The sequence below is a fragment of the Oncorhynchus tshawytscha genome, linkage group LG23, assembly GCF_018296145.1.
Source record: "Oncorhynchus tshawytscha isolate Ot180627B linkage group LG23, Otsh_v2.0, whole genome shotgun sequence".
Taxonomy (NCBI): Eukaryota; Metazoa; Chordata; class Actinopteri; order Salmoniformes; family Salmonidae; genus Oncorhynchus; species Oncorhynchus tshawytscha.
The window spans coordinates 8400562-8422379 of record NC_056451.1 but is presented as its reverse complement, the minus strand read 5'-3'; the positions used below and the strand labels follow the sequence as shown (position 1 = coordinate 8422379).

At 42.8% G+C, this 21818-nt stretch overlaps 1 protein-coding gene across 1 annotated transcript in view; it reads left to right on the top strand.

The window, feature by feature from the left end:
- LOC112223053 (sodium/hydrogen exchanger 1) overlaps positions 1–21818 on the top strand; it is a 63138-nt gene that overhangs the window by 9171 nt on the left and 32149 nt on the right. Inside the window, exons 2-4 of the mRNA XM_024386001.2 lie at positions 16340–16803; positions 17827–18077; positions 21737–21818. The exon at positions 21737–21818 is cut by the window's right edge and continues 136 nt beyond it. Of these exons, the coding sequence (XP_024241769.1) occupies positions 16340–16803; positions 17827–18077; positions 21737–21818 (797 nt within the window). The remainder of the gene's footprint in view (positions 1–16339; positions 16804–17826; positions 18078–21736) is intronic.

Genomic DNA, 21818 nt, shown 5'->3' with positions numbered 1-21818 from the left:
ATTTGAAAAAACGACCTAGTTCTTGCCGATGACAATCTTCGTATAACGTGATGCAGCCACCACCATACTTGAAAATATGAACAGTAGATACTCAGTGGATTTGCCTAAACATAATGCTTTGTATTCAGGATAAAGTGCATTTTTTTTGCCACATTTTTTGAAGTTTTGCTTTCGTGCCTTATTGCAAACAGGATGCATGTTTTGGAATATGTTTTATTCGATTCAGGCTTCCTTCTTTTCATCTTGTCATTTAGGTTAGTATTGTGGTGCAATTACAATGTTGTTGATCCATCCTCAATTTTCTCCTATCACAGCCATTTAACTCTGTAACTGTTTTAAAGTCATCATTGGCCTCCTTGTCAAATCCCTGAGCAGTTAACCTTCCTCCCCAAGTGTCTTGATACACCATACAAAGTGTAATTAATATAGTCACCATGCTCAAAGGGATATTCAATGTCTTTCTTTTTTTAATCATCTACCAATAGGTGCCCTTCTTCGCGAGGCATTGGAAAACCTCCCTGGTCTTTGTGGTTGAATTTGTTTGAAATTCACTTCTCCACTGAAGGACCTTACAGATAATTGTACGTGTGTGGTACAGAGATGAGGTAGTCATACAAAAATCATGCTAAACACTATTATTGCACACACAGTGAGTCCATGCAACGTATTATGTGACTTGTTAAGCAAATGTTTACTGAACTTATTTAGGCTTTTGCCATAACAAAGGGGTTGAATAATTACTGACTCAAGACCATTTCAGCTTTTCATTTTTAAAATTAATTTGTAAAAATGTCAAAACATAATTCCAGTTTGACATTATGGGGTATTGCGTGTAGGCCATTGACAATCTTAGTTGAATCCATTTGAAATTTGGGCTGTAACACAACAAAATGTGGAAAATGAATGTGAATACTTTCTGATGGCACTATTGGCTACTCCATGCAAGAACCAGTTGTTTGAGAGCTGCGCGTTGTTTCTGCCCAACAGATTGTATTTTGCTCAAGCTAGGCTATTTGTGTGGCGCGCGTGTGTGGTAAATAATCTACATAACAAACTAACAGCTTCTGGAATTTGTCTTGATTGAAAAAACAAAACAGATCCCCTCTTCAATCCATACTGACTGGATATAGATATACAGTGCAGTTGGAAAGTATTCAGACCCGTTGACTTTTTCCACATTTTGTTACTTTATGGCCTTATTCTAAAATGGATTAACATTTTTTTACCATCTTCAATCTACACACAATTACCCCATAGTGACAAAGCAAAAACAGGTTTGGACATTTTTGCAAATGTATTCAAAATAATATCTGAAATATCACATTTTCATAAGTATTCAGACCCTTTACTCAGTACTTTGAAGCACCTTTTGGCAGCGATTACAGCCTTCTAGTCTTCTTGTATTTGGGGAGTTAATCCCATTCTTCTCTGCAGATCCTCTCAAGCTCTATCAGGTTGGACGGGGAGCGTCGCAGCAAAGCTATTTGTCACCCGATTCAGGATACTAGGCAAATGTCGCAAGTCACGACTTCACAGGAGAGCTGTTTTGAACGTAAACATTTTTTAAAAATCATAATACGTTTTTTGGCAGAAATGCCTACTCAAACGTGAACTTTCATGTGCCTTTTTAATACCAAACTTGTATGATGTCTGTAAATATAAATACAATTGTTAAATTATGAGCCAAGTTGGTTTAGCAATAGAAAATGAGAGCAACCTTCCCGCTGCCCATGATGATTGGCTGAGATAACGAGTGGGCTGGACATGCCGAGAGATGAGTTTGGATTGGTCTGCCATATAGCACACGTCTGTTTATTGTAGCTGGTCAGTATTTCTAGGTAATTGTGTCAAACTCTGCTTTTTTAAAATGTATTGTGTAGTAAAATTGCATAAACCTAATGTCAAGTTCAAGTGTAGTGTTAGCTGGATGGCTCGCTAGCTAACGTTATGTGTATGATCTTATTCTTCGTATCTCAGACACATTTGCTTGACTAGTTATAGCCAAAGAACCTGGTTGGTTAGCTACCTGCATATTAATGCAGGGTAGTAACGTCAAGAGTTGTTATTATTGTCCATTGATGTCTCAACAAAAGACTCTACTCTAATTTTGTCGAAGTATTTTCATTTCAAGTTTGTACTGTTAGCTAGCTAGCTAACGTTAGCTGTCTGGCTCGCTACCTAATGTTACGTCGTGTTGGGATTCATTGTTTACCTAGCTAGCTATCTAGCTAAATTTCTTAACAAAAGACTGTCCTCTTAGTGTGCCAACGTCGGCAACAAAGCTGCTGGCAACAACTGAATTACGCACTGTTACAGTCACCAATGCTCTGGATAACATGAAATCTGCATAACCAGCTCTGCTAGGGGGAGTAAAATGGTCATTGGGAGTGTTCCCTCATTATGTGTCTGGAAGTAGCTAGCCAATGTTAGCCAGTTTGCTTGGGTGCTTGACTGTCATTGTGAGGTCAGAGCTTTCGTAACAACCTTCTTATTGGCCAGAGCATCCAATGTGCACTGAACGCGAAACGCTCTGAATTTACGAACGGACAATCTGACAGCACAGTTGCAATCACCAACGCTCTGGATAACATAGAGTAACAGCCTAACCAGCTCTGCTAGGGAGAGTAATGTTCAGTGAGCTGTTTTCTCTCTCTCTCTCTCGGATGTCTGGAAGTAGCTGACAAGTTAGTACCAAACGCACAGATCAACCCTCAGAGATGGGTGGGGCTAAGGCTTAAGAGGGTGTGAACAATCACCTGGAATCTCAAGTCTGAAGTCCTGAGCACTCTGGAGCAGGTCAATCCGGACTAGTCTCCCAGTCCCTGCTGCTGAAAAACATCCCCACAGCACGATGCTGCCGCCACCATGCTTCACCGTAAGGATGGTGCCAGGTTTCCTCCAGACGTGACGTTGGCATTTAGGCCAAAGAGTTCAATATTGGTTTCATCAGACCATATAATCTTGTTTCTCATGTCTGAGTGTCCTTTAGGTGTCTCTTGTCAAACTCCAAGCAGGCTGTCGTGTAATTTTACTGAGGCGTGACCATCGGGTTCTTGGTCACTTCCCTGACCAAGGCCCTTCTCCCCCGATTGCTCAGTTTGGCCGTGCAGCCAACTCTAGGAAGAGTCTTGGTGGTTCCAAACTTCTTCCATTTCTTGGTACCCTTCCCCAGATCTGTGCCTCGACACAATCCTGTCTCGGAGCTCTACGGACAATTCGTTCAACTTCATGGCTTGATTTTTGCTCTGCGATGTACTGTCAACTGTGGGACCTTACATGGACAGTTGTGTTCCTTTCCAAATCATGTCCAATCCACTGAATTTACCACAGGTGGACTCCAATCAAGTTGTAGAAACATCTCAAGGATGATCAAAGGAAAAAGGATGGCCTTTAGCTCAATTTCCAGTCTCATAGCTAAGGTTCTGAATAATTTTAAAGTACTAGTCAAAAGTTTGGACACACCTACTCATTCAAAGTTTTTACTATTTTCTACATTGTAGAGTAATAGTGAACTATGAAATTACACATGGAATCATGTAGTAACCAAACATTTTTTAAACGAATCAAAATATATTTTAGATTCTTCAAAGTAGCCACCCTTTGCCTTGATGACAGCTTTGCACACTCTTGGCATTCTCTCAACCAGCTTCATGAGGAATGCTTTTCCAACAGTCTTGAAGGAGTTCCCACATATGCTGAGCACTTGTTGGCTGCTTTTCCTTTACTCTGCGGTCCCACTCATCCCACACCTTCTCAATTGGGTTATGGTCGGGGGATTGTGGAGGCCAGGTCATCTGATGCAGCACTCCATCACTCTCCTTCTTTGTTCAAATAGCCCTTACACAGCCTGGAGGTGTGTTGGGTTATTGTATTGTTGAAAAACAAATTATATTCCCACTAAGTGCAAACAAGATGTATCGATGCAGAATGCTGTGGTAGCCATGCTGGTTAAGTGTACCTTGAATTCTAAATAAATCACCAACAGTGTCACTTTCAAAGGACCCCCATACCATCACACTTCCTCCTCCATGCTTCACGGTGGGAACCAAACATCCGTTCACCTGCACTGCGTATCACAAAGTTTGAACCAAAAATCTCAAATTTGGACTCATTAAACCAAAGGACTAATGTCTATTGCTTGTGTTTCTTGGCCCAAGCAAGTCTCTTCTTGGTGTCCTTTTTAGTAGTGGTTTCTTTGAAGCAATTCGTCCTTGAGGGCCTAATTCCTGATTCTAATGCATTCATCCTCTGCAGCAGAGGTAACTCTGTCTTCCTTTCTTGGTCCTCAGAGACAGTTTCATCATGTTTTTTGCGACTTCACTTAAAGATACTTTCAAAGTTCAAAGTTCTACATTTTCCATTGACTGAACTTTTTGTCTTAAAGTAATGATGGACTGTCATTTCTCTTTGCTTATTTGAGCTGTTCTTGCCATAATATGGACTTGGTATTTTATCAAACAGGGCTATCTTCTGTATACCATCCCTACCTTGTCACAACACAACTGCATGGCTCAAACTCATTAAGGAAAGAAATTCCACAAATTAACTTTTAACAAGGCACACCTGTTAATTGAAATGCATTCCAGGTGACTACCTCATGAAGCTGGTTGAGTGTGCAAAGCTGTCATCAAGGCAAGGTTGGCTACTTTGTTCAACAAATCCACATTTATTTTATTTGAGATTCTTCACTTTTTTTTGGTTACTATATGATTCTATGCGTGTTATTTCATTAGTTTTTGTGTCTTCACTATTCAACAATGTAGAAAATAGTTTAAAAAACAACAACTTTTGACTGGTAATGTGTGTGTGTGTGTGTGTGTGTGTGTGTGTGTGTGTGTGTGTACATACAGTGCATTTGGAAATGATTGAGACCCCTTGAACTAGCACTATTTATATATACAGTGCCTTGCGAAAGTATTCGGCCCCCTTGAACTTTGCGACCTTTTGCCACATTTCAGGCTTCAAACATAAAGATATAAAACTGTATTTTTTTTGTGAAGAATCAACAACAAGTGGGACACAATCATGTGGAACGACATTTATTGGATATTTCAAACTTTTTAACAAATCAAAAACTGAAAAATTTTTGTTGACCTAAATGACTGTGAAGAATCAACAACAAGTGGGACACAATCATGAAGTGGAACGACATTTATTGGATATTTCAAACTTTTTTAACAAATCAAAAACTGAAAAATTGGGCGTGCAAAATTATTCAGCTCCCATTTATAATTATAATTACCTTATATATATATATATATTTAAATCACTGGCCTACTGATGTAGATTGACAGGCATGGAGGATTTCCAAAACCTCCCCGGGTCAGCGGGCAGCCCTGTAAGTCGAGCGCTGTTGGTTTCTTTTCAAGAGTTTTTATATTTGGAGTCCTGTGAGTCTTCCATTTTTAGATTTTGTTTCTACCTCAATTGGTTCACTAAAAGATCAAGCCACTCTTTCAGAAGGTTTAAGAGGCCGTTATCTACAGTAGACATACAACGAAGATGGATGATAAACTGAGAGGCGGACAGCACAACTGTCAGTGGGTGCACTGCTCCGCATACTGTAACAGTGCACAATGGAAATATTGTACGTCACAAAGAAATAGAATTTATTACTACTGGAATCGTGGCCTGCCTATGGAAACCATAATTAGATTAGGCCTAATAATTTTACAACATCAAACCCAGTCACCTGTTACAATCACCGTAAGTTGTCAGGAACAGGGTGTGGCCTAAAAGTATAGTAGGATAAATGGCTCCAGTGGGCTCAAATCTCAGGTTTGTAATTTTATCTCAGTTTGCTCAAGGTTGGTTTTCTGCGTAAACTTACAAATGAGTAGGATATAATGAGAGATCTGTCCTACATAATCCGTTTATCTAAGCACTGCTTCTAGCATGAGTATTTCAAATGTAATTACAGGACACAACTCCAGTGTACGAAGAGTAAAAGCTTGCGCATTAGGTGGTCTTTAGCACACAGCTGAGTAATGTGACAGTGAAATGAGAAGATGCAACCGTTGCCTTATTTGTCAGTGGCCTTCAGGCCTAATATTTAATGGCTGTGTGGAAGTCTGGGAGAGATAACTGGTAGGCCTATGTCATTAACTAAAACGACACTTCCCTTTCCTGCCGACGTGTTAACGACTTTCAAGGTTTTTCCATTATTTGCTTTTATGGCTCTTTTTTAAACTTTTCTCATCCCATCGACATAGTTAGAACTTGACTAGCCTATGTGTTACCAGGATATTCACATAGGTTGATTGTCCATATAAAGTAATATCCTGATTGAATAGGGTTCATTGTCGTCTTAGGGACAGAGGCCCACAATTAGTGCAGAGAATGTAGTGTTGGATAGCCTGCGCTTTAGTTGAGTCTGTCTCGAACGCAAGTGGGTCGTTGCATGTAGCTTTCTCGGCAGCATATCAAATCGATTTCAGTTCAGAAGTATGAGGCAGAGACGGGCTACATCAAAGGGTTAAAAAAATAATTCTGAGTAAAGAGAGAAACATGAAGGGAGGTGGAGTAGCAGCTACGTAGGAACATCTATGTGGGGAAAATAACACCTGAGCAGAATGTGATCCAGAGCCGTGGCTTTGAGAAGTATTTCCAGAGGGGCAGGGGTGAAAACTCTGTATTCATGGTCTATGAAAACGTTTCTTTTTAAAAAATCCAAACATTGTGTCAGTTTGAGGCACAGTAATGATCCAGACAAAATATGATAAGCACCAGAAAGGAAATAAGGTTTAGAAGGGACATTCCATTGACCCTCACCATGGCTTATCAGTACCATGCCTCTCACTGAAGTGCGCTTTATCCATAACATCCATCCATATGGCGAGCCTGTGTTATCGGTGTCAACGGTGGGATGATACCTGATCCCAATGTTTCCCCCATGTACCACCTTATCTCCAGCTGTGATATGTACTTGCCACTGAAGAGTGTGAATACTGGAGGCCATGATTGGAGTATTCCGCTATGGCAGGGGTGTCAAACTCATTTTTCCCCGGGGGCCACATTCGGTCTTCAACTTGTTCCAGAGGGCCGCACTGAAAAATAGTCCTCTGTCATGTTTGGAATTTTCAGTGCTCCCTGACCGTCTAGCTTTAATTTCTGTCATTTTTATTTACTCAAACCAGAGGGCTGTATGTTTGACACCACCGTGCTAGAGAATGTGTCAGCTGTCTGCAAGTTGGTTAGGAGCTTCAGGCACATCAACAGTGCCTCCCAAAGTTTAGGCCTAACCGTTGGCGGAAATGCTAAATAAATGATCATTTTCTGAAAGGAGCTCAACCATGTAGTGTAATACAGTATGTCCGGACGGACAGGAGCCAAGAGAAAGGGCCTTTTTATAACTACATTTCTTTCAGCGCTGCTTGCTACCTGTCCTCTCTTGTTTGTAGTGTCTTAAGCCTTTGGGTGTGACCTAGCTAGGAGGCCTAACACAGACCATTGGAGGTGAAAGAGCTCCTTGTCCAGGGGCGATGAGTCATTCACTTCGAGGAGTGCCCGTCTTCACACAAACTGGGGTAATTTAGCATTCCAGTCCTGAATTTATGGTTTGGTCTCTGGCTGTTAGCGGTTGCAGTCGTAATCACTTCAGTCCTTCCAAATATGACCGGTCTGCTCTTTTTCCTGCAGGCCTTATTTACTCAAAATGATCTGTAATGAAATTGATCTGAAGACTGGAGTTTTTCCTTGAGATACTACGTTCAAAAGTTTGGCATCACTTAGCAATGTCCTTGTTTTTGAAAATGAAAATAACATCAAATTGAACAGAAATACAGTGTAGACATTGTTAATGTAAATTACTATTGTAGCTGGAAACCGCAAAAAAATATATATATATATTTTGTATTTTTTCATGGAATATCTACATAGGTGTACAGAGGCCTATTATCAGCAACCAACACTCCTGTGTTCCAATGGCACGTTGTGTTAGCTAATCCAAGTGTATCATTTTAAAAGGCTAACTGATCATTAGGAGTGGGGCCTCCCACTCCTCTTTCTATTGTGGTTAGAGTTAGTTTGCGCTGTTCTGTGAAGAGAGTAGTATACAGTGTTGTACGAGATCTTCAGTTTCTTGGCAATTTCCCGCATGGAATAGCCTTAATTTCTCAGATCAAGAATAGACTGACGAGTTTTGGAAGAAAGTTATTTGTTTCTGGTCATTTTGAGCCTGTAATCGAACCCACAAATGCTGATACTCCAGATACTGAACTAGTCTAATGCTTTAATCAGCACAACAATTTTCAGCTTGAGCTAACATAATGGCAAAACGTTGTTTTTAATGATCAATTAGCCTTTTAAAATTATAAACTTGGATTTGCTAACACAACGTGCCATTGGAACACAGGAGTGATTGTTGCTGATAATGGGCCTCCGTAGATATTCCATTAAAAATCAGCCGTTTCCAGCTACAATAGTCATTTACAACATTAACAATGTCTACACTGTATTTCTGATAAATTTGATGTTATTTTAATTGCCAAAAAATTAGCTTTTCTTTCAAAAACAAGGACATTTCTAAGTGACCCCACACATTTGAATGGTAGTGTAGATGCTTTACTAAGTCATTGCAACAGGTTGTAATAGCCTGGAAACAGGAACCTGCTCATTTTTATAGTAATGTGTATATACCTGTTTTTAGGGCCGCACAATTCATCGAATTCACATCAAAATCACAATATTGACTTGTGCAATATCATGTCTTCGACATAGGAACCACTCGGATTGCCTGCTTCTGGAGTCTGGAGGATATTTCCTCCCTCAACTTGAGCTGAGGCCTCGGGAACAGTCGACGTGATGATGCTGCAGAAGCATGGGGGAGGAAACTGTTTTTTTCATGTCATTGTTTGCAATGATCCAGGATGACACTACGCATGCGCACCATTGGTCGGAGCAGACATCAAGCCTTCCGTGAAGTAACATATGGGAGGGGAGGGATGCCACGTTGGGGACTTTGAGAGATTTGGTTCTTTTATCATTTCCACCAGTCTTTAGAAATGTGTGTCTGAATGTGGGGAAGGGACACTTTTCATCGAACTCCTATGAGGGACACCCGTAAACACTTGGGGTTGAAGAAAAACTGTCTTATGTCAAGGTTTGCCTAAAGACTGGCCCACTCTGGGCCGGCGATCAGTGGCGTACACCGATTGGCAGTGCCACCTGGGGGTACTATTGTCACAACAAGCCTCACTCGGTTTAGGCAGTAAGATGCGTTCTGGTAACCGGCTGGCCGCATGCAATAAATAAAAATAGACCCAGGGAAAATGTTTTATCATGAAGGTTACACTACCGACCAGTCATGGTTACTGGCGACAAAGCACCTTGTAACCTAGCTGGGAATGGGACAGACCGCTCTGTAAAACAGACCCCTTTTGTGGTAAGACGGATGATTCGTAATTGAATCTAATTCTCAGGAATGAAAAGCGCTGAGCTGGAGAAAGACCACTCATTTCGGGATTCATATGAACCATAAACTGTGTGTTGGATAATAGCATGGTCGTGTCCAACCTTGCTTGTTCCCTCGACTACGCTACCCACCACCAATCGCCTACAGAGCCCATAACCTGTATCACAAGACACCTCATAGGGACTAGTGAACTACAGGCAGGAATCAGTAATGAATCCCAGTAATGAGCCACCCATGGGCAGAGGTGCCCCCTTGTGGACAGAGTGATATACCCCATGAACATCACAGAACGCAGAGTACCAGAGGGCCATTAAACACGGGACAAGCTTCTAACACATGTTGTGCTTCTGTTAGACTGAATAGCCTGCATGAAACCCGGCCCCCTTATGGGTTATGGCAATGGCTGATGTAGTACCCCGTTTGCCGTAACAAAATGTAGAAGCACTGTCATCACAGCAATGTTTTGAGGAAGCGTGTACTTGGCATGCTGTCTGCAGGAATATCCACCTGAGTTGTTGCCAGAGAATGAATGTTCATTTCTCTACCATAAGCCACCTCCAACTTCCTTTTAGAGATTTGGCTGTACGTCCACCCGGCCTCGTAACCACAGACCACATGTAACCATGCCAACCCAGGACCTCCACATCCGGTTAATTCGCCTGCAGGATCGTCTGAGACAGCTGATGAAACTGGGATTGCACAACCAAAGAATTTCTGCACAAACTGTCAGAAACCGTCACAGGGAAGCTCATCTATGTGCTTGTCGTCCTTACCTGGGTCTTGACCTGACTGCAGTTTGGCGTTGTAACCGTCTTCAGTGGGCAAATGCTAACCTTCGATGGCCACTGATGCTCTGAAGAAGTGAGTGTTTTCAACTGTACTGGGCAGATGGTAGACTGCGTGTACGGTGTCTTAAGGGTGAGCAATTTGCCCATGGTGGCGGTTGAGTTATGGTATGGGTATGCATATGCTAATGCCAGTTCCCGCCAATATCCAGCAACTTCACACAGCCATTGAAGAGGAGTGGGACAACATTCCACAGGCCACAATCAACAGCCTGATCAGCTCTATCCGAAGAAGATGTCGCACTGCGTGAGGGAAATGGTGGTCACACCAGATACAGAGGCATATCTGTATTCCTAGTCATGAGACTTCAATAGATTAGGGTCTAATGAATTTATTTCAATTGACCGATTTCCTTCTATTAACTGTAACTCCGAAAAAATTTTTGGGAAGTTGTTGCATTTTCCATTTATATTTTTGTTCTGTGTGGATTGATGCACCGGTGCGTAAATAGACTAGGGGTTTAATTCATTGGGGTATGGTCGTAAACACGAGTCCTGCTTGTCAGCCTTCGTCGTTTCGGTCAGGTTTGCCATCTAACTTCTTGCTATAGCCAGGCCAAGCAATTAGAGGAATAACACATTTTTCCTGATTAGGAAACCATACCAACTTCAGCACACAACGTCCAGGGAGTGAGCACGCTCTGCCACTAACGGACAGTTTAGTTGGCACAACGTAAGTCTCGTTTTCCAATTGTTTATTTTAGTAGCGTGATTCATTCCTGTTCCAACTGAGGTGAAGAGCGGAATAATTGAAGGAATGAATCTGAGCCTCACGTTTATCACCTGTGGAAGGCCTTGTTGGCCGTGATTCTAGAGCCTTAAACCGAAATCGCGAGAGTGTGACTCCCCATGGTATGTTGTACCGAAGTCGACTGACTGAAAGGCAAGTCTTTTGACTGACATGAGACTGAAATTAACAACATGTTGAGAAATGTCGTAACATGGAGTGACAACCTTAGACATCAGAAAATACATTGCGGAGATGCGGCAGACCTAGTGCTGACAGCTCAGACCTTTCCAATACAAACAGTCACTGACACACATACAACTTGGTATCCGGTTCCCTGTTGAATCTCTGGAATTTGACCTGTTGCTGCTGCCAGGTTATTTATGGATCGTTGGGAGTCCTTGAACCAAATTTTCCTCCGGATCAGAGTCACTTCTCAAAGGAAATAGAAGGCACACGACTATGTTTTGCAGGCTATGTATCAGAGTTGGGGTCAATTCCTTTTCAAATCAGGAAGAACACTGAAATTCCAATTAGCTTTTCATTGAGGAACAATTGGTATAGGAATTTGGTGTACTTTCTGAATTTAAATGGAATTGACTCCAACCCTGCTATACATCTACTACTAATAACCTTTGCCATGAGTACTGGGATTAAATATTAGTCTCTTATATTAGGCTCTTATGGAGCCAAATAACTTGAGTTTGAGTTCTGCTTACATAAATTAGTATTGTTGACTATTGACGACAGTGTTGATTCTGAAATTACTAAAAAACTACTAAATCTATATGAACCAGAGACTTATGTTCATCTAAACACTATTTGCTACATTCTGTGTATGATAGTGTTTATTTATGTTCATCCACTGTTGGATCCCCTATCAAAAAGACCCTATGGCTATGTAGACTTTTGAATGTGTTTTATACACACAAAGGGTGTTTATTTTCACTGAGCCAGTGGCAGCATGCTAAAACAGACATAACAGTTTGTGATGGCCATAAGTGCATTATTTCTTCCTCCCCTCAGAAATCTAGAGCATTAGTCCCTAGAGGCCTAATTTGTAACAAGCATGCCTTGCTTGATAGCAAAGATATTCTTGTTAGTCAGCTCTAACTCCAACCAAAGTTACAATATTGTTTGTACTTCTCTTTCAGCTAGCAACACGTCCAACAAGCTCTTATGTACTAGTGCTGGATTTTTCCACTGGTTGGGGCTGCTCTCATGTTGAAGGGTGTGATACAAGATGGCTCCGACAGACATGGCCACCCAGTTTTTAGCTCCTAGCCAACTTTGCAGTATTTTTGTTGGTATTATTTCTTACAGTATTTGCTCAGAACATTTCTAGTACTATTACCTACTGTCATTCACCAGACATTCAACCTGGATCCTTTGTTTGAACTGCCCGAGGCAGCCCCATTCATCCCAGGTGAAACTCTTAAATGTCACCACCAGAGAAGTGTGATCCTAGTCAATCTCAGGAGGTGGGCATGCCACCCACCGCTTCTGAGTATATTACTCGCTAATGTTCAGTCCCTGGACAATAAAGTAGATGAGCTCATGGGTGAGGATCTCCTTCCAGAGAGACATAAGGGACTATAACATACTGTTTTACCGAATCGTGGCTCTCTCTAAATAGATTGTCCCTGTCCATACAACCAGAGGGGTTCATCGCGAGGACAGGAACAAAGAACTCTCTGGGAAACAGGTGGAGGAGTATGATTGGGCTAACTTACAGGAACTCAAGTCCCTTTGTTCTCCCGATCTGGAATACCTCGAACGGCAAATGTCAACTGCATTACCTCCAGAGAGTTTTTAACACAATAGTGCCCTCCAAGCTCATCCCTAAGCTCAGGGCCTTGGGTCTGAACCCCTCCTTGTGTAACTGGGTCATAAGACTTCCTGACTGTAGGCAATCAAACCTCTGTCGCGCTGAATCTCAACATGGGGGCCCCAAAGGGGTGCATGCTCAGTCCCCTCCTGTATACCCTGTTCATCCATGACTGTGTGGCCATTCACGTCTCCAACTCAATCATCAAGTTTGATGACACAACAGCCTGATTACCATCAACGAGACATCCTACAGGGAGGAGGTGAGTGCCTTGGCGGAGTGGTGCCAGGAAAATAAACTCTCACTCAACGTCAACAAAATGAAGGAGCGATCATGGACTGCAGAGAGAGCATGCATCGACAGGGCCACAGTGGAGAGGGTTCCTTGCACATCACTCAGGACCTTTAATGTTCCCTTCACACGACAGTGTGGTGAAGAAGGCACAACGGTGCCTCAGGAGGCTGAAAAATGTGGCTTGGGCCCCTAATACCCTTCTACAAATGCACCATTGAGACTTCCCTGTCGGGCTGTATCACCGCCTGGTATGGCGATTGCACGGTTTGCAACCGCAGGACTCTTCAGAGGGTGATGCGGTCAGTCCAACGCCTCATCGGCAGGAAATAATAGCCTGGAAGTGACTAAGGCATTCTGACAGCTCCTCAGAAGTAGTTTGACATAAATCACTGTTGTGGGTTTCCTAGGCAACCTTGTTCTATGTTATCTATTATATTGAGTCGGTGGAATAATTAGCCTGTCAGAGGAGTACAATTGACCCTTTACTAAGCCCCATCCCAGAATTTTGTGCAACCAATCGCAGTGCTCCGATGGTTAGCAACTGTCGTCGAGTTCAACACCTTCGGACAAACTCGCTCTTAAATTGCATGATAGCCAGTGAGTTTTCTTTTAAAAAATGAATAGTTTAAATGACTTAATAATTGAATGGTGCATCAAGAGCACTTTCTACTGTGATCCCTGAAATGCTGAGCCTGTTGATGGAGGATTTTTCAAATCCAAAATTATACTTTCGTTACATTGCTTGTTAGCTCAGCTGGTTAACTAGCTCTCTCATTGAACACCAAATGTTGCTAATGCTAGCTAGCAAGCTAATTAGCCACTTAATATAACTTTTCCCAAAATATATGTTAGCTAGCTAAGTCAGCAATGTTTTGAATACACCTCCAATCTGCTGTTGACATCAGGATATGATTTGAGAGCACTAGTTGGCTCCAAAATATCATGCTTAAACACAGGTCTCGGAGTGAGAATGGTACACGTCTAGCTCTCAAACGAGTGATGCTCAAATCTAGCCTGAGCCTTTTGTAATATCCTCCAAGCAGTCAGTGTTATCTTAACTCCTTTGTTTCGCCCACATGGTGAAGATGCTTCCTCTGAATTGTGGAAGGGTGCCAGTTTCCTTACGAAGCTAGTTGAACGGAGAAGAGTGCCCCAAGCACCACGCATCTCTTTCTGGGAAGATTAGGCATCTCTTGGCAGTTTGTCAATGGAATTCCTCGGAGCTAGCACTGTAGTACTTTAAAAGCAGCAGCTTTGTGTGTCAGTGTTCTGGACTCCATAGAGATGGCCTTGTTTAGCCCGTGAAATGTTTAAAATGTTGCCTTCCAGCTGACGGAGTTGATGAAAAACATCAGATGCCCTTTAAACCCAGGAGATTGCAGTTTGCTGAGCACGTTCAGGCTAAGTGAAGACATCATCTGCTCAGACGATGTTCATTATTTTATAATTCACAGACTGTTTCCCACCATAAACACTTGCTCTTTTTCACACATTCCTCTTCCTGACCACTTATTCTTGAAAACCTCTGACAGCGATAAGGACCCTGATCATTATGTAACTGTCTGATTTGCTAATGATGACATTCTAATTTACTATGCTCAGTGTGTGAGGCGTGAGTGTTGGAGAAGGGAAGTTAACCTGCCTTCAACCCTGCCTCTCATCTCCTTTCTCTGCCCCAGCCTGACCAGATGGTGCTGCCATTGTGCCACCGCTACCCTCGCTGAAGGGCTGCCAACATGCCATCCCACACTTTAATATCAGGGATTTTTCTTCTAATGAAATTAGGGATGCACCATATATCGACAGTTGTGAAGAGGGCACGTACCTGGTTCCTACCTGGAACCAAAAAGGGTTCTCTTATTGGGACAGCCGAGGAACCATTGTAGGTTCTAGAACTTTTTTTCCCTAAGAGTGTAGTTTTGAAGCCGAAAATCAGAATTATCTCCATCGCACTGGAAGGTTTGATTCACTGTGGATTTAGAAAGGTGAAAGGCCCTACAACCAAGAAAAAGAAAAAAAAAATCTTACATCTGAAAACCAAAGGTTCATTATGTTAAATTGACTGCAGTGTTCAGTGCCTTCAGAAAGTATTCACACCTCCTTGACTTCTTCCACATGTTGTTGTGTTACAGCTTGAATTTAAAAAGGATTCAATTGAGGTTGTGTCAATGGCCTACACACAATACCCCATAATGCCAAAGTTGAATTATGTTTTAGGATTTTTTTCATTCTCATCAGGATACAAAGTTTTGAAACACTGGGCCCTAGGACTAGGCTAGCCTACCTGAGCATGCATTATGTTGAGACAAGCAAACTGTTGCCTTGAGCCATGGCAGCTAATTGCGATAGTTGACTTGAAATGAATCCCAAAGACAATAGGATTAGGAAATAAACCATCAGAAAAAGTGCTATTGGCACATCCTGTATAATTTTCTGTTACATTTAGGCCTAGTTAACGTCAAGTTGAAGTGAACCTTTTTCAGTCAACTTTTCCTTGGTGATGATGTCCTGTGATCACTATGGAAGTGGATGTGGCCTATTGTCTGTGTATGGTTTCTCTTTGAATGGAGTCACGCGATTAACATTGTGAAGAATTTGTTTTGCTTATCCATTTCCACTTTTGAGGAAATGCATGTGATTTACTGTGGGTGTGTGTTATGTGACATTGCCAGGATGCAGCAGACCCTTCTCGTTTTCTGTTCCTGGTTCTTTGGCCCTTTTATTTGTTGTCACTTCCTGTATTTTATGTCTAGGGTTGTTTTGACTTGCAGATTCTGGCCAGCTATCAAGTTTGTTTCCCCTGTGCATTCTCACCCACCAGCCTTATCTACGAGGCCTAGACGTATTCTGGACTGTTGAAATTGCATATGTGAAATCAAGTACTGTCATGTTAAATTAGCTTCTGTTCCACTTATAAACTAAGCCTATTCTGAATACTGATTTCTTTTTTCAGAGGTAATTAATACGACTAATTGATCCATTTGAATTTGGCAGTATCTGGACCTTTACTAAGCACTATGAATGTGGTGGCTCACTTAGAAACGGAATATGCTTTTGGTGGGGCTTTTAACTCAAACCGGTTCAGTGAGTCACTGGTGATTATTTTCTGATTCTTATCATCAATGAGTTGGAAGTTTCATGTGACTGGTACATTTGAGATGCCGCCTAGAAAGTGTAAACCATGAGAACAATGAACGAGAACAATGCATCTAATCACCCTCTCCCTCCCTCAGGGTTCCACCTGATCCCGCGGCTGTCCAGCATCGTGCCTGAGTCCTGTCTGCTCATTGTGGTGGGCCTCCTGGTCGGTGGCCTCATCAAGCTGGCGGGCGAGGAGGTACCACCCGTGCTGGACTCCAATCTCTTCTTCCTGTGCCTCCTCCCCCCGATCATCCTGGATGCGGGCTACTTCCTGCCCATCCGGCCCTTTATGGAGAACATTGGCACCATCCTGATGTTCGCCGTGGTCGGCACCCTGTGGAACGCCTTCTTCGTAGGGGGTCTCCTCTACGCCGTGTGCCAGATCGAGGGCACATACCTGAGCCAGGTGGAGCTGCTGCCCTGCCTGCTGTTCGGGAGCATCATCTCGGCCGTGGACCCGGTGGCCGTGCTGGCTGTGTTTGAGGAGATCCACATCAACGAGCTGCTGCACATTCTGGTATTCGGAGAGTCGCTGCTCAATGATGCCGTCACTGTGGTGAGTGGGTGGTATTTAGTGTTATGCAGTACAATGCAATTCTAGTCAATCAATGAATGAATTACAGTTCAATCATGTCAGGGTCACGTCAAATCCCACCATACTTCTGTCACTGGATATTGACTTCATACCTTCTAGCTAACATTTAGCTCCTCGCCAGGGTCTGGTTGGTTAGGTTTTGGTGATTTGTGACCTTTGTACGAAAGCTGACCCAGATTAGTGGGCCCCCCAGTGCCCTAATCTATTTTCAATTATCTTCTCTCACGGCTTCCTTCTCTTTCCTCTGTTGAAACAGTTGTGAGATGGATCATCTCTCTCTTATTGGTTGGTCATTGAAAATATAAAGTACATTTTGGAGTTTTTCTATTTTGCTGCTTGCGTCCTCGCGTGAAGGAGGCATCACATAAGCCTATTAAAAATACACTGCTGTAAGTTGCTTTGGATAAAGTCGTGTGCTGTGTGGCATATATTATGAGGCACAACGTTTCCTGTTGCTATATTTATGCTCTGCTGATTATACTCACACACGGGCTGGGCTCTCTTGTTGATGGGACCAGTTCACTTAAAATAGTTTGGCCAAATTATCAGTGCCGAGAAAATCAGGGCCCCGGGAAAAAGTTCCCTGTTAGTTGTCGCATCCCACAGCCTGACAGACGCTATGATACCATTTATTACGTGCGTCTGTCCACGAGAGATTATGCAAACGTTTATCTTTCCGGTAGCGACTATACCAGAACGTTAGACCACATAATATCACTGGTTTATATGTCACTCAGCAGACACTTTTATCCACAGTACAGGGAGTGTATGCATTGTATTGTGGCCCCAGCGGGTATCAAACCCATGACCCTGGGGTGCTAGCACCATGCTTTTACCAATGGAATCCAAACATATATATTTTCGATTGTCAAACCCCCTCCATTCTCTATAGGTCTTATACTACCTGTTTGAGGAGCACTCGGGCGTGGGCTCTTATTCTCTGTACACTTGAGCCATGTCTCAAAGGTCTCTCTCCCCCTCTAGGTCTTATACCACCTGTTTGAGGAGTACTCTGGCGCAGGTGAGGTAACGCCGATGGACGTGGTCCTCGGGGTCATCTGCTTCCTGATTGTGTCGCTGGGCGGCATCGCCGTGGGCGCCATCTACGGTATCCTGGCGGCCTTCACCTCCCGGTTCACCTCGCACACCCGCGTCATCGAGCCCCTCTTCATGTTCGTTTACAGCTACATGGCTTACCTCTCGGCGGAGATGTTCCACCTGTCTGGAATTATGGCGTAAGTAAGGGGTGAGGGGTACGCACACCCGCACAGACAAGCAGGACAAGACCGGCAGGCAGGCAGGCAGGCAGACAGATGCACTCTCTCTCTCTCTCACTCACTCACTCACGATCTTCCAAGGTGGCCAAGGTTTTTTGAGTTTCTCTCTGTCATAAATCATAGATATTGGTGATAATAAAAAAAGCTTTCCATGAGAGTTATAGTTGGGCTGAGGCTAAGTGGAGGTTTAGTGTTTACAATGCATTGACAGAGTGGCTGTGATGCATGACCTTTTGAACCTGTCCGGTTGGTCCAGCAACACCATTAATTCTATGTCTTATTCGTGCGTTATCTTCTACATTTCCTTGGAAAAAGATCTCTCTCATAAGTGTACACTGAATTAGATTCTTAGCTTCTTTTCATGACTAAATGGTCAAATAAATGCAATGTAACCGGGTCTGTCCCAGCCAAGGACAGTTCTACGAGTTCTATCAAAATGGCAGTAACTCACCTACATGTCGTGACAGGCCAACGGATGTGCAGCCCAGAGCAGGGATACACAACGCTCAATATACAGCTCCCTGTCACACCTCTGGCCCATCGCCCTTCCTCTCCTGTCTTCCGCTTTCATCTCCTGCTTTTTATAAAAGGTGGTGAATTCTGGAATATGGATCATAAACATCGGTGCTGCTGATGAGTTGAATTTCCTGTCGGCGGGTTTTACAGGAGCAATGGTAGGACTGTCAGACAGTCTGTTCCCAGGCCTGTTGGCGCCTTCCATCGTAAAGAGGAGTTGGATTAGTACATAGTGCTTTTTGTCCACTGCTTGTATATGACATCTCTCCCCGGAGTGAAATTTGGCGGAAATGATGGACAAACAGCCGTGTGTTATGTAAGGGAATGACGTAGATGGCTGCCCTTAAAGTCACCGAGGAGGGTTGACTCACGCTAGACACTTGGGATCCATACGTCCAATCACAGTGAGTCATTGGTTAACTCATGGAACAAGATGAGGAAATGGAGCCCTTGTTTCATAAGCTCTTACAGTATAGTTTCCAAAACAAACTATATCATTGTTGCAATAGCTCTACTGTATGTGAAATACTTTTTCTCTTATATACAGTATAGTTTTTGTTGACCTGTTTAGTTGATGTGACTACCTTCTATGCCATGTCAATGAAGTACTAGGCTATAACTTTGTCATTAGCGTTAAGCTGCATGTAATGTAGCCTATAGTTACACTGTAGGTAGTTGGATTCATGTAGTAACATGGGGCCTCATTTATCAAAAGTGTGTGTGCGCACAAAAAAAAAGACACCTTTTGTGCGCAGAGTTTTCCCTTTGTGGGAAAGTGTGCGTTTCTCCACGCACAGCTTCTAGTGGTTGATTAATTGTATAGGAAAAGGAAGTGTTTGATGCACAGGATTTATTATAATAGCAGTAGGCTAGTGGAAAACCGTGAAACGTAGGCCTAATGATGAAACTGATACAGTTGCCGTTGGCAAGGCGATCGCATCGCATCGTGTAGTCTTAACGTCTTTATTTTGTTATATAGGCCTTAGTCATTATCCTATGGCAGAACATGTCTCTCCTTTGCTGACGTGACTGGTTTATTCCTGCTACACAACAAATAGTAGACTACCGTTTATCAGTTGCTCATTCAATAGCCAAGCGTGCTCGAAAGTAAATAGACCGGTAGCCTATTTGACAGTGTGTAGGCTACAGTGCTGTGCGACATCATAGCCTATATAATCTGAGCCTATACCAAGGCAGGAGATCGAAACACAGTCATGTGTTGACAAACCAAATATTGAACAACAAGTCGTCTTGTGCATAGAAGTGTGGGCTAGAGCATTTAGGCTACTTTTAACTAGTTTGATTGTCCTTGCAATCTTGCAGAATGCGTGGCCAGTGTTTGGCACTGGCTGTAGGCGGCACTGCAAAAGATTCAAACATTCTGCCCACACCTCGACAGAAATGTGATCACATTTGCCATTGCACTTTCTTTTAGAAACTATCATGGCCCAGTTCCAACATTTCCAAATCATACCGCAAATGAGGGTGTTTTTGTTACCATAAAAGGTGAATGGAGGGCGCTTTCCGGGCGGGGTTGTAGGGCTCATTCACGAGCGCTCTGATTTATCAATAATAACATGCTTATAAATGTTGTCCCTGGAAAAGTTATGTTAATTGTTGTTTACCAATAGGTGGCAGGATTGTATTAGGGCTGGGAATTGCCGGGGACCTCACGATATTATACTTAAGTGCCGATAAGATTTGCATTGCGATTCTCACGCTTCGATATGTATTGCGTTTCGATACGGCAATTGGATGTTCCAAACCTATTGCTCACTAAATGTCTGCTGCACAGAGACAAGACTGGTCATCTCTGTATACCCGTCACATGACCCTCTGGTCGATGCTTATTTATAAAAACCCTCTTAGGCCTCACTCCCCCCATCTGAGATATCTACTGCAGCCCTCATCCTCTACATACAACATCCGTTCTGCCAGTCACATTCTGTTAAAGGTCCCCAAAGCACACGCATCCCTGGGTCGCTCGTCTTTTCAGTTCGCTACAGCTAGGAATGAGCTGCAACAAACACTCAAACTGGACAGTTTTATCTCACTCTTCCTTCGAAGACTCAATCATGGACACTCTTACTGACAGTTGTCTGCTTTGCGTGATGTATTGCTGTATCTACCTTCTTGCCCTTTGTGCTGTTGTCTGTGCCCAATAATGTTTGTACCACGTTTTGTATTGCTACCATGTTGTAATGTTGTATTGCTACCATGCTGTTGTCATGTGTTGCTGCCTTGTTAAGTTGTCTTAGGTCTCTCTTTATGTAGTGTGTTGTCTCTCTTGTTGTGATATGTGTTTTGTCCTATATTTATTTTGTATAATTTTTTAAAAATCCCAGGCCCCTGTCCCTGTACGAGGCCTTTTGGTAGGCAGTCATTGTAAATAAGAATTTGTTCTTAACTGACTTGCCTAGTTAAATAAAGGTTAAATAAAAAAAAGAGAGGGCATGAGAACTAGTTTTGAACAGTCAGGGAAATAGAAGTTCTAAAGACACGTTGGATCACCATTTGGTGCAAGTACAATTGACTAGCGCCATCTAATGCTACCTACAGTAACAGAAATCGATACTTGGAGTCAAATCTTGATATAATATCGTCCAAAAATAATGTTGTGACGTGTAACTGTAACAATCCCCCCCCCCCCATCACTATATTGCATCAATATCAAATCCAATCAAAATCTATTGGTTATGTACACACTTTAGCACGTCTTATAGCAAGCAGGTGTAGCAAAATGCTTATGTTACAATATAGAGTTTGCTTCCTTATATCCGTAGCCCTTTCAATGTCTGCCGTATTTCCTGGCTCAGGGAACCTCTGGTAGCTTACGGCTGGTGCAGCCAGTAAATGAATCATTAGGTTCCAATTAAATACTAAAACGTACTTCTGTGTCCGGAGTTTTCGTTCTAAGATGCTACAATTCAGAATAGACATTAAATGATGGGACGTTGTCAGACAAGAAAAGGTTTCTTTCTTAGAGAACTCCATTTATAATCATCCCATGTGTGTCTCTCACTCACTCACTCACTCACTCACTCACTCACTCACTCACTCACTCACTCACTCACTCACTCACTCACACTCTCTCTCACCAGGCTGATTGCGTGTGGCGCGGTGATGCGTCCCTACGTGGAGGCCAACATATCCCACAAGTCCCACACCACCGTCAAGTACTTC